Source organism: Cuculus canorus, chromosome 37 (assembly GCF_017976375.1).
Source record: "Cuculus canorus isolate bCucCan1 chromosome 37, bCucCan1.pri, whole genome shotgun sequence".
NCBI lineage: Eukaryota > Metazoa > Chordata > Aves > Cuculiformes > Cuculidae > Cuculus > Cuculus canorus.
In genome coordinates, this window is record NC_071437.1 from 1,002,895 (window position 1) to 1,015,090 (window position 12,196).

The window sequence follows — 12,196 nt, forward strand, 5'->3', positions numbered from 1 at the left end:
TGGAGACTCAGAAGGTCCTTCATGACCTTCAACTCATCTCGTTGGTGACTTGAAGGACACTCGAGGAACCCCTCAGGTTGGGGGGACCTCAAAACCCCATGGTGGGACCCCAAACCACCATAGTAGGACCTCAAAACCCCATGAGGGTCCTCAAAACCCCATGGTGGGACCTTAAAACCTCATGAAGGTCCCCAAAACACTATGGTGGGACCCCAAAACGCCATAGTAGGACTTCAAAACCCCATGAGGGTCCTCAAAACCCCATGAAGGTCCCTAAAACGCTGTGGTGGGACCCCAAAACACCACGAGGAGACCTCAAAATGCCGTGGTGGGACCTCAAAACCCCATGAGGGTCCTCAAAACCCCGTGGTGGGACCTCCAAACGCCCCAAAGGACCCCAAAACGCCCCCTGTGGGTCCCCAAACCACCACGAAGGTCCCCAAAGTGCCCCCGGTGGGACCTGAGAAGACCCTGTTGGGGCCTCCAAAGGCCACGAGGGGCCCTCCGGGAACGCCAGAGTTGGTTCTGATGGACCTTTCTGCCCCTTCTGCTGTCAGAAGGACCTCCTTGACCCCACCCCAACATGGCGAAGCCCCCCCAGATCCCACCACACTCTCCCGGTTTGGGTTGCGGATGTGGTTTTGGGGGACCACCACCCCCTTTGCTGTCTTCTCCTGGTGGTGGTCCCCCAAGGAGGTGGTCCAAAAGGGGGTGGGTGGAAGAGGAGGGGACGACGTGGTGGTGGGAGGTCACCTGGGGTTGACGGCGGCTCCTCTGGTCCCACCAGGACTCCAGCCAGATCGGGTTGCTGAAGGAGCTGCTGGACCTCCAGAAGGACATGGTGGTGATGCTGCTGTCCCTGCTGGAAGGTGAGGGGTCACCACCCATCACCACGGACCACCATCATCTCCAGGGTCCTCCCCACCAGCCGTGGCGGCCTTGGAGATGGCCTGGGGGCACCTGGAGGGTCTCCTTGTCCTCCGTGGTGGCCCTCAACCTCCAAGAAGTCCCTTGACCATCCATGGTATCCCTCAACCTCCAAGATGTCCCTTGACCATCCAAGGTGTCCCTTGACCTCCATGGTGTCCCTCAACCTCCAAGTTGTCCCTTGACGATCCATGGTGTCCCTCAACTTCCAAGATGTCCCTCAACCTCCTTGTTGTTCCTTGACCATCCAAGGTGCCCATGGCCACCAACACCCTGGAGGTGCCCCAAAGCCCTGGAGGTGCCCATGGCCACCATCACCCTGGAGGTTCCCCAAAGCCCTGGAGGTCCCCATGGCCACCATCACCCTGGAGGTTCCCCAAAGCCCTGGAGGTGCCCCAAAGCCCTGGAGGTCCCCATGGCCACCATCACCCTGGAGGTTCCCCAAAGCCCTGGAGGTCCCCATGGCCACCAACACCCTGGAGGTTCCCCAAAGCCCTGGAGGTGCCCCAAAGCCCTGGAGGTGCCCATGGCCACCAACACCCTGGAGGTGCTCCAAAGCCATTGAGGTCCCCATGGCCACCATCACCCTGGAGGTTCCCCAAAGCCCTGGAGGTGCCCATGGCCACCATCGCCCTGGAGGTGCCCCAAAGCCCTGGAGGTGCCCATGGCCACCATCGCCCTGGAGGTGCCCCAAAGCCCTGGAGGTGCCCATGGCCACCAACACCCTGGAGGTGCTCCAAAGCCATTGAGGTCCCCATGGCCACCATCACCCTGGAGGTTCCCCAAAGCCCTGGAGGTCCCCATGGCCACCATCACCCTGGAGGTTCCCCAAAGCCCTGGAGGTGCCCATGGCCACCAACACCCTGGAGGTTCCCCAAAGCCATTGAGGTCCCCACGGCCACCATCACCCTGGAGGTTCCCCAAAGCCCTGGAGGTGCCCACGGCCACCATCACCCTGGAGGTTCCCCAAAGCCCTGGAGGTGCCGATGGCCACCATCGCCCTGGAGGTGCCCCAAAGCCCTGGAGGTGCCCCAAAGCCATTGAGGTCCCCACGGCCACCATCACCCTGGAGGTTCCCCAAAGCCCTGGAGGTGCCCATGGCCACCATCACCCTGGAGGTGCCCCAAAGCCCTGGAGGTGCCCACAGCCCCTTCCGTGTCTCCTCAGGGAACGTGGTCAACGGCACCATCGCCCGGCAGATGGTGGACATGCTGGTGGAGTCCTCCAGCAACGTCACCATGATCCTCAAGTTCTTCGACATGTTCCTCAAGCTTCGGGACATCGTTTCTTCCGACGCTTTCCGGAACTACGTCTCGGATCCTCGCGGTCTCATCTCCAAGAAGGACTTCCAGAAGGCCATGGACAGCCAGAAGCAGTACGAACCCTCCGAGATACAGTTCCTGCTCTCCTGCTCGGAGGCGGACGAGAACGAGATGATCGACGTGGAAGCCTTCGCCGGGCGCTTCGAGGAACCCGCGCGGGACATCGGCTTCAACGTGGCCGTCCTCCTCACCAACCTCTCGGAGCACGTCCCTCACGACCAGCGGCTGAGGACCTTCCTGGAGCAGGCCGCCAGCATCCTGGAGTACTTCCGCCCGTTCCTGGGCCGCATCGAGATCATGGGGGCCGCCAGGAGGATCGAGCGCCTCTACTTCGAGATCAACGCCGCCAACAAAGCGCAGTGGGAAATGCCGCAGGTGAAGGAGTCCAAGCGCCAATTCATCTTCGACGTCGTCAACGAGGGCGGAGAGGCCGAGAAGATGGAGCTCTTCGTCAACTTCTGCGAGGACACCATCTTCGAGATGCAAATCGCCTCCCGCCTCTCCGAGGAGGAGACGCAGCCCCCGGAGGAGGACGGCGAAGACCAAGACGACGACGAAGAGGCGGCGGAGGCGGCGGCGCCGGGCGCCGATGCCGCCCTCGGGGACCTCTTGGCCGCTTGGGTCGGGCTGAGGTGGTTGCTCGGATCCCCGCAGTCCTGGAAGCGGCGGCTGAGGCGGTGGCGGCGGCGCCCGGGGCGGGAGTTGGCAGTGGCGGCGGCCGCGGGGAGCGGGCGGGCGCTCCTGGCGCTGCTGTGGGGCGCCTGGGGGGCGGCGGCGGCCGTGGGGCGCGTGGCGTGGGCCTCGCTCTTCGGCGGCACTTTGGTGGAAGGCGCCCAACGCCTGGCGTTGGCCGAGCTCTTGGCCGATATGCCCGACCCCACGCAGGACGCCGTGGGGGGCGCCGAGGCCTCGGGGGGCGGCGGCGGCGAGGAGGAGGAGGAGGGGCTGAGCCCCACGGCCACGGCGGCGCTGCCCCACGGCGAGAAGGGGAAGGACGAGGAGGAAGAGGAAGAGGAAGAGGAAGTTGGGGGGAAGGAAGACGGCGACGCCGTGGGGCGCAAAGAGCTGCTGAGGCCGCCAGGATTGGAGGCGCTTGGGGGGCTCGGGGACATCGGGGAGCCCCACAGCGAACCCCACACGCCCGAGGGCAGCCCCACGGCGCACAGGAAGGGAGCGGTACGGCGCCATCTATGGGGCAGGGAGAGGGGATCTATGGGGCTGAGGGGGATCTATGGGGCAGGGAGAGGGGTTCTATGGGGCTGAGGGGGATCTATGGGGCAGGGAGAGGGGATCTATGGGGGTTGGGGGGAACTATGGGGCAGGGAGAGGGGATCTATGGGGTGGGGGGATCTATGGGGCAGGGAGAGGGGTTCAATGGGGTGAAGGGGATCTATGGGGCTGAGGGGGATCTATGGGGCAGAGGGGGATCTATGGGGCAGGGAGAGGGGATCTATGGGGCAGGGAGAGGGGATCTATGGGCTGAGGGGGATCTATGGGGCAGGGGGGATGTGGGGCAGGGTCGCTATGGGGCAGGGTCGCTATGGGTTCTGCCCCACAGGAGGATGTAGAGAAGGAGGAGGAGGAGGAAGAGAAAGAGGAGAAGAAGGAGGAAGAGGAGGAGGTGGAGAAGGCGGAGTGAGTGCGCGACCCACAGATCTATGGGGCGGGTGATGGCCCCATAGATCTATGGGGGAGGAGGTTCCTGGGTGCTATGGGGCGGGTGATGGCCCCACGGATCTATGGGGCAGGGCCCTCCATACCCCCCAACTCTTCCCCCTCTCCCCCAGTGCTGAGAATGGGGAGAAGGAGGGGGGTCCCAGGCCCTCTGCCCCACAGCGACCCACGGCGCCGCGCAGGGACCCCACGGCCGAGGCTGGCCTGGAGGTGTGGGGCGAGCTCGAGGTGCAGAGGGTGAAGTTCCTGGTAAGGAAGTGGGGGGGGGTCACTTGGGGGGCGGGGAGGCACTTGGGGGGCAGGGGCGGTCACTTATGGGGCAGGGGGAGTACTTGTGGGGCTGAGACCCCCGGGAACCTCCATAGCTCGATCCCCGACCCTATGGAGGGCAGCAATGGGCGTTGGGAGGGGCACTTATGGGTCAGGGGAGGCACTTATGGGGCAGGGTTGGGGCACTTATGGGTCAGGGGAGGCACTTATGGGGCAGGGGAGTCACTTATGGGTCCTGCCCCACAGAATTTCCTGTCCCGCAACTTCTACAACCTGCGGTTCCTGGCGCTCTTCTTGGCCTTCGCCATCAACTTCATCCTCCTCTTCTACAAGGTGTGGGGCGCGACCCCCAAGTGTGGGGCGCGACCCCCAAGTCCTTAAAGGGGGGTGGAAATGGGAAGGGGGCAGTAGCCCAGGGCCCAGGGTTGGTAGCCAAGGGCCCAGGGTTGGTAGCCAAGGGCTCCGCATTGGTAGCCGAGGGCCCAGGGTTGGTAGCCAAGGGCTCCGCATTGGTAGCCAATGCCCAGGGTTGGTAGCCAAGGGCCCAGGGTTGGTAGCCGAGGGCCCAGGGTTGGTAGCCAAGGGCTCAGGGTTGGTAGCCAAGGCCCAGAGTTGGTAGCCAAGGCTCTGGGTTGGTAGCCAAGGGCCCAGGGTTGGTAGCCAGGGGCTCCGGGTTGGTAGCCAAGGGCTCTGCATTGGTAGCCAAGGGCTCAGGGTTGGTAGCCAAGGGCTCAGGGTTGGTAGCCAAGGCCCAGGGTTGGTAGCCAGGGGCTCCGGTCCCCCCCAGGTGTCGGATCGCCCCCCCGGGGAGGAGCCGGTGGCCGAGGGTTCGGGGCTGGTGGCCGAGGGTTCGGGGCAGGAGGAGCCGGAGGAGCCGGAGGTCTTCTACTGCCTGGAGGAGAGCTCGGGGTACATGGAGCCGGCGCTGCGCGGCCTCGCGCTCGCGCACACCCTCGTGGCCTTCCTCTGCATCATCGGCTACAACTGCCTCAAGGTCAGCGGCCACCGCCGCCACCACCACCTTCGGAGGGGTCCTGGTTTGGGTTTTGGGGGTCCTGGTTGGGGTTTTGGGGGTCTTGGTTGGGATTTTGGGGTCTTGGTTGGGTTTTTGGGGGTCCTGGTTGGGTTTGGAGGGGTCCTGGTTGGGTTTTGGGGGTCTTGGTTGGGTTTTGGGGTTCTTAATTGGGTTTTGAAGGTCTTGGTGGGTTTTGTTGGGTCTTGGTTGGGTTTTGGGGGTCTTAATTGGGTTTTGGGGGTCTTAATTGGGTTTTGGGGGGTCTTGGTTGGGTTTTGGGGGTCTTAATTGAGTTTTGAGGGTCTTGGTTGGGTTTTGGGGGTCTTAATTGGGTTTTGAGGGTCTTAATTGAGTTTTGGGGGGGTCTTAATTGGGTTTTGGGGGTCTTGGTTGGGTTTTGTGGGTCTTAATTGGGTTTGGGGGGGGTCTTGGTTGGGTTTTGGGGGGTCTTGGTTGGGTTTTGGGGGTCCTGGTTGGGTTTTTGAGGGTCTTGGTTGGGTTTTGGGGGTCCTGGTTGGGTTTTGGGGGTCTTGGTTGGGTTTGGGGGGTCTTGGTTGGGTTTTGGGGGTCTTAATTGGGTTTTGGGGTTCTTGGTTGGGTTTTGAGGGTCCTGGTTGGGTTTTGGGGGTCTTGGTTGGGTTTTGGGGGTCTTGGTTGGGTTTTGGGGGGTCTTGGTTGGGTTTTGGGGGTCTTAATTGGGTTTTTGAGGGTCTTGGTTGGGTTTTTGTTGGGTTTTGTTGGGTTTTTGTTGGGTTTTGGTGGTTTTTGGTGGTTTTTGTTGGTTTCCGTTGGGTTTCCGTTGGTTTTTTGGTGGTTTTTGTTGGTTTCCGTTGGTTTTCCGCTGTTTTTGGTGGTTTCCGTTGGGTTTCCGTTGGTTTTTCCGCTGTTTTTGGTGGTTTCCGTTGGGTTTCCGTTGGGTTTCCGTTGGTTTTTCCGCTGTTTTTGGTGGTTTCCGTTGGGTTTCCGTTGGGTTTCCGTTGGGTTTCCGTTGGTTTTTCCGCTGTTTTTGGTGGTTTCCGTTGGGTTTCCGTTGGTTTTTCCGCTGTTTCTGGTGGTAACCGCCGGCGTCTCCCAGATCCCGCTGGTGATCTTCAAGCGGGAGAAGGAGGTCGCGCGGCGCCTCGAGTTCTCGGGGCTTTACATCACCGAACAACCGCCCGACGACGACGTCAAGGGGCAGTGGGACCGCCTGGTGCTCAACGCCCAGTACGGGCACTGGGAGCACTGGGAGCACTGGGAGGGACTGGGAGGGGGAATTGGAGGGGTTTGGGGGGGACTGGGAGGGACTGGGAGGGACTGGGGGGCTCTAAGGGGGTTCAAAGGGGGAACTGGGAGGGACTGGGAGGCTCTAAGGGGGTCCAGGGGAGGAACTGGGAGGAACTGGTGGGAACTGGGAGGGACTGGGAGGCTCTAAGGGGGTGCAGAGGGGGAACTGGGAGGAACTGGTGGGAACTGGGAGGGTCTGGGAGGCTCTAAGGGGGTCCGGAGGGGGAACTGGGAGGAACTGGTGGGAACTGGGAGGGACTGGGAGGCTCTAAGGGGGTTCAAAGGGAGAACTGGGAGGGACTGGTGGGAACTGGTGGGAACTGGGAGGGACTGGGGGGCTCAAACAGGGTCCTGGAGGGGGAACTGGGCAGACTGGGACCGAGTGACAGGAACTGGGAGGGGATTGGAGGGGTTTGGGGAGGAACTGGGAGGGACTGGGAGGGTCTGGGGGGCTCTAATGGGGTTCAAAGGGGGAACTGGGAGGAACTGGTGGGAACTGGGAGGGTCTGGGAGGCTCTAAGGGGGTTCAAAGGGGGAACTGGGAGGAACTGGTGGGAACTGGGAGGGACTGGGAGGCTCTAAGGGGGTCCAGAGGGGGAACTGGGAGGAACTGGTGGGAACTGGGAGGGACTGGGAGGTTCTAAGGGGGTCCAGAGGGGGAACTGGGAGGAACTGGGGGGGACTGGGAGGGACTGGGAGGGGGGGACACTCACTCACCTCCCCCCCCCCCAGGTCCTTTCCCAGTAACTACTGGGACAAGTTCGTCAAGAGGAAGGTGGGGCTTCGCTTTGGGGTCATTTGGGGCGATTTTGGGTCATTTTGGGTCATTTTGGGTCATTTTGGATGATTTGGGGTCCTTTTGGGGGTCCCTGGGTCTCCTCCTCACCGGGTGTCCCCCCATGTCCCCGATGTCCCCCCTCAATGTCCCCCTTGAGTCATTTTGGGGTGGTTTGGGGGTCATTTTGGATTATTTTGGGTCATTTTGGTTGATTTTGGTTGATTTGGGGTCATTTTGGACGATTTTGGGTCATTTTGGGGGGTCTCCGGGTCTCCTCCTCACCGGGTGCCCCCCATGTCCCCAGTGTCCCCCCCAAATGTCCCTCTTGAGTCATTTTGGGGGCGTTTGGAGATTATTTTGGATGATTTTGGGGTCATTTTGATTGATTTTGGGTCATTTTGGTTGATTTGGGGTCATTTTGGAGTGGTTTTGGGGTCATTTTGGACGATTTTGGGGCAATTTGGGGTCATTTTTCGTCATTTTGGGGGTCTCCGGGTCTCCTCCTCACCGGGTGCCCCCCCATATCCCCAATGTCCCCCCCAAAATGTCCCCCTTGAGTCAATTTGGGGTGTTTGGGGGTCATTTTGGGTCATTTTGGGTCGACTTTGGGTCATTTTGGTTCATTTTGGGGTGGTTTGGGTCGGTTTTGGGGGTCCCCCGGGTCTTCTCCTGACACCCCCCCCCCGTGTCCCCAAGGTGTTGGAGAAATACGGGGACATCTACGGGCGGGAGCGCATCGCGGAGCTCCTGGGCATGGACCTCGCCAGCCTGGAGATCGGGGCGCAGGGGGAGAAGAAAGGACCCCCCGACACCTCCGTCCTCTCCTGGTCGGTGGGGTTTGGGGTCCCCAGAGCTTCGGGGTGGGCTTGGAGGCATCTCGGGGGGCTTTGAGGTGACCTTAGAGGCATCTCTGCGGTTCCTGGAGGTCCTGAGGACATCTCAGGGGGCTTTGAGGTGATCTTAGAGGCACCTCTGGGGTTCCTGAAGGTCCTGAGAACATCTCAGGGGGCTTTGAGGTGATCTTGGAGGCACCTCTGGGGTTCCTGGAGATCCTGAGGGCATCTCGGGGGGCTTTGAGGTGACCTTAGAGGCACCTCTGGGGTTCCTGGAGATCCTGAGGACATCTCGGGGGGCTTTGGGGTGATCTTAGAGGCATCTCTGGGGTTCCTGAAGGCCCTGAGAACATCTCAGGGGGCTTTGAGGTGACCTTAGAAGCATCTCTGGGGTTCCTGGAGGTCCTGAGGACATCTCAGGGGGCTTTGAGGTGATCTTGGAGGCACCTCTGGGGTTCCCGGAGGTCCTGAGGGTATCTCAGAAGGCTTTGAGGTGGTCTTGGAGGTCCTGGAGGCATCTCAGGGGCCTCTCGGGGGTGGTTTGGGGTTCTCATCCCGTGGGAACTCTCCTTTCTCCACACAGGATCACATCCATCGACATTCGGTACCAGATCTGGAAGTTTGGGGTCATCTTCACAGATAACGTGAGTTGGGGGGGGGGGGTGTGGAGGTCCTGGGGTCCCACCTGGATGAAGGTCCCACCAGGATGGGGTCCTGGGGCTCTCAGTCCCACCAGGATGAGTTCCTGGAGATCTGGGGAGGTTCTGGGGGTCTCATTCCCACCAGGATGAGGTTCTGGAGATCTGAGGTCCCACCAGGATGAGGTTCTGGGGCTCTTGTTACCCCCAGAATGAGGTTCTGGTGGTCTCAGTCCCACCAGGATGAGGTCCTGGAGATCTGGGGAGGTTCTGGTGGTCTCAGTCCCACCAGGATGAGGTCCTGGAGATCTGGGGAGGTTCTGGTGGTCTCAGTCCCACCAGGATGAGGTCCTGGAGATCTGGGGAGGTTCTGGTGGTCTCAGTCCCACCAGGATGAGGTCCTGGAGATCTGGGGAGGTTCTGGTGGTCTCGTTCCCACCAGGACAAGGTTGTCCTGGTTCTGGAGGTCCTGGGGTCCCCCCGGGCGGTGGGGTGACCTCCGTGTCCCCCTCAGTCCTTCCTCTACCTGACGTGGTATATGGCGATGTCCCTCCTGGGCCACTACAACAACTTCTTCTTCGCGTCCCACCTCTTGGACATCGCTATGGGCGTCAAAACGCTGAGGACCATCCTCTCCTCCGTCACCCACAACGGCAAACAGGTGGGTGGAACCTCCACCAGGTCCAGGAGAAGGTCCTGGAGGCACCTCGGGGACCTGAGATGGTCCTGGAGGTCCTTGAGATGGTCCAGAGGTCCATGAGATGGGCCTGAAGGCATCTCTGGGGTCTTTGAGATGGTCCTGGAGGCACTTGGGGACCTGGGATAGTCCTGGAGGCATCTCTGGGGTCTTTGAGATGGTCCTGGAGGTCCATGAGATGGTCCTGGAGGCATCTCAGGAGCCTGGGATGGTCCTGGAGGCATCTCCGAGGTCCCTGTGGAGCTCGCGGTGGCACCCCGGGAAGGTGGGACCCGCGTTGAGGACGTGGTGGTGGTGTCCCCTCCAGCTGGCCATGACGGTGGGGCTCCTGGCCGTGGTGGTCTACCTCTACACCGTGGTGGCCTTCAACTTCTTCCGGAAGTTCTACAACAAGAGCGAAGACGAGGACGAGCCCGACATGAAGTGCGACGACATGATGACCGTGCGTTGGTCCTGGAGGCATCTTGGGGCGCTTTGGAGGGGTCCTGGTGGTCCTGGAGGCATCTCGGGGGGCTTTGGAGGGTCTGAGTGGTTTGGGGGGTCCAGAAGGTCCCAAGGTTGGAAGATCTTGGTGGGTCCCCATAGAGGTTTTGAAGTTCCTTGAGGTTCCTGGAGGTCTCTGTTGGGTTTTGGAGGTTCCTGGAGGTCCTTATGGGGCTTTCGGGGTCCCTAAGAGGGATTTTGGGGGGTCTGAGTGGTTTGTGGGGTCCTGAAGGTCCCAAGGTTGGAAGATCTTGGTGGGTCTCTGAGGTTCCTGGAGGTCATTATGGGGTTTTGGAGGTTCCTGGAGGTCCTTATGGGGTTTTCGGGGTCCCTGAGAGAGATTTTGGGGGGTCTGAGTGGTTTGGGGGGTCCTGAAGGTCCCAAAGTTGGAAGATCTTAGTGGGTTCCCATAGAAGTTCTGAAGTTCCTTGAGGTTCCTGGAGGTCCCTGTTGGGTTTTGGAGGTTCCTGGATGTCGTTATGGGGTTTTGGGGGTTCCTGGAGGTCGTTATGGTGTTTTGGGGGTCCCCAATCACGTTTTTTTGGGGTGTCCCCCCCGCAGTGTTACCTCTTCCACATGTACGTGGGGGTCCGAGCCGGGGGGGGCATCGGCGATGAGATCGAGGACCCGGCGGGCGACGATTATGAGCTTTACCGCGTGGTCTTCGACATCACCTTCTTCTTCTTCGTCATCGTTATCCTCTTGGCCATCATCCAAGGTTTGGGGGGCGCTTTTTTTGGGGGGGGTCGGGGGGGGGGGCGTCCTATGGTGGTGGTGGGGGGGGAAGGGTTGATTTTTGGGGTGAAACCTTCTCCTTTCAGGTCTCATCATCGACGCCTTCGGGGAGTTGAGGGACCAACAGGAACAGGTCAAGGAGGACATGGAGGTGAGGGGGGGCAAAAACGGGGGGTGGGGGGCAAAAATGGGGGGCAAGAAGGGCCCTGGGGGGGAGAATGGGGGTTTGGGGGGGTAAAAATGGGGTTCAGGGGTTAAAGGGGGGGGAATTGGGGTCCTGGGGGCAAAAATGGGGTGGAGGGGTATAAAGGGGGGTAAAAATGGGGGTGGGGGGCAAAAAAAGGGGGGCAAGAAGGGCCTTGGGGGGGACAATGGGGGTTTGGGGGGGATTTTGGGAGGGTTGGGAGGTCCCGGGGGGTCCATTTGTTTTTTTTGGGGGGGTCTTATATGGGGGGGACTCTTGGGGGGGTCCAAGGGGTCTTTATGGGGGTTTTGCAGTGGATTTGGGAGGGGTTGGAGTGGATTTGGGAGGTTTTGAGGGTCCGGGGGGGGGTCTTAAATGTGGGGGGACTCTGGGGGGGCCCTTTGGGGGGTTTGGGGGTGGGTTTGGGGGTGGATTTGGGGGGTTTTGAGGGATTTTGGGGGTCCAATTTTTTTGGGGGGGTCTTAAATGTGGGGGGGCTCTGGAGGGGCCCTTTGGAGGTGGATTTTGGGGGAGTTTGGGGGGGATTTTGAGGGTCCAATATTTTTTGGGGGGTCTTAAATGTGGGGGGCTCTGGGGGGGCCCTTTGGGGTGGATTTTGTGGGGGTTTTGAGGCAGTTTTGGGGGTCCAATTTTTGGGGGGGCCTTTGGGGGATTTTGAGGGGGTTTTGGGGGTCCAATTTTTTTGAGGGGGGTCTTAAATGTGGGGGTGCTCTGGGGGGGGCTCTGGGGGGGCCCTTTGTGAGCTTCGGAGTGGATTTGAAGAGTGTTCGTGTGGATTTTGGGAGGGTTTGGGGGTGGATTTTGGGGGGTTTTGGGGGGTTTTGAGGGGGTTTTGGGGGTTTTTTTGGGGTGCAGGTTTTTTTTGGGGGGGTCGTTGTGGCCCCTCCCGATCCCCCCCTCCCTCCTCCTTTGCAGACGAAGTGTTTTATCTGCGGGATCGGATCGGATTATTTCGATACGACGCCGCACGGGTTCGAGACGCACACGCTGGAGGAGCACAACCTCGCCAACTACATGTGAGGGGCAATGAATGAATGAATGAATGGGGGCAATGAATGAATGAATGGGGGGCAATGAATGAATGGGGGGTAATGAATGAATGAATGGGGGTAATTAATGAATGAATGGGGGGCAATGAATGAATGAATGGGGGCAATGAATGAATGGGGGGTAATGAATGAATGAATGGGGGCAATGAATGAATGAATGGGGGGTAATGAATGAATGAATGGGGGTAATTAATGAATGAATGGGGGGTAATGAATGAATGGGGGGAAATGAATGAATGGGGGGGGGTAAAAAAAAAATGAACCCGAAAGGGGAAAATAACGCAAAATCCCACTTGGATTGGAA

The 12,196-nt window shown here is 60.2% G+C and overlaps 1 protein-coding gene across 2 annotated transcripts in view; it reads left to right on the top strand.

The window, feature by feature from the left end:
- RYR1 (ryanodine receptor 1) overlaps positions 1–12,196 on the top strand; it is a 130,647-nt gene that overhangs the window by 117,219 nt on the left and 1,232 nt on the right. For both annotated transcript variants that reach the window (XM_054052902.1, XM_054052901.1), the window contains 15 exons: positions 788–869; positions 2,095–3,425; positions 3,808–3,884; positions 4,037–4,172; positions 4,440–4,526; positions 4,981–5,187; positions 6,284–6,414; positions 7,207–7,249; positions 7,949–8,079; positions 8,669–8,729; positions 9,238–9,384; positions 9,728–9,862; positions 10,465–10,621; positions 10,725–10,789; positions 11,759–11,859. In XM_054052902.1, the coding sequence (XP_053908877.1) occupies positions 788–869; positions 2,095–3,425; positions 3,808–3,884; positions 4,037–4,172; positions 4,440–4,526; positions 4,981–5,187; positions 6,284–6,414; positions 7,207–7,249; positions 7,949–8,079; positions 8,669–8,729; positions 9,238–9,384; positions 9,728–9,862; positions 10,465–10,621; positions 10,725–10,789; positions 11,759–11,859 (2,891 nt within the window). The remainder of the gene's footprint in view (positions 1–787; positions 870–2,094; positions 3,426–3,807; positions 3,885–4,036; positions 4,173–4,439; positions 4,527–4,980; positions 5,188–6,283; positions 6,415–7,206; positions 7,250–7,948; positions 8,080–8,668; positions 8,730–9,237; positions 9,385–9,727; positions 9,863–10,464; positions 10,622–10,724; positions 10,790–11,758; positions 11,860–12,196) is intronic.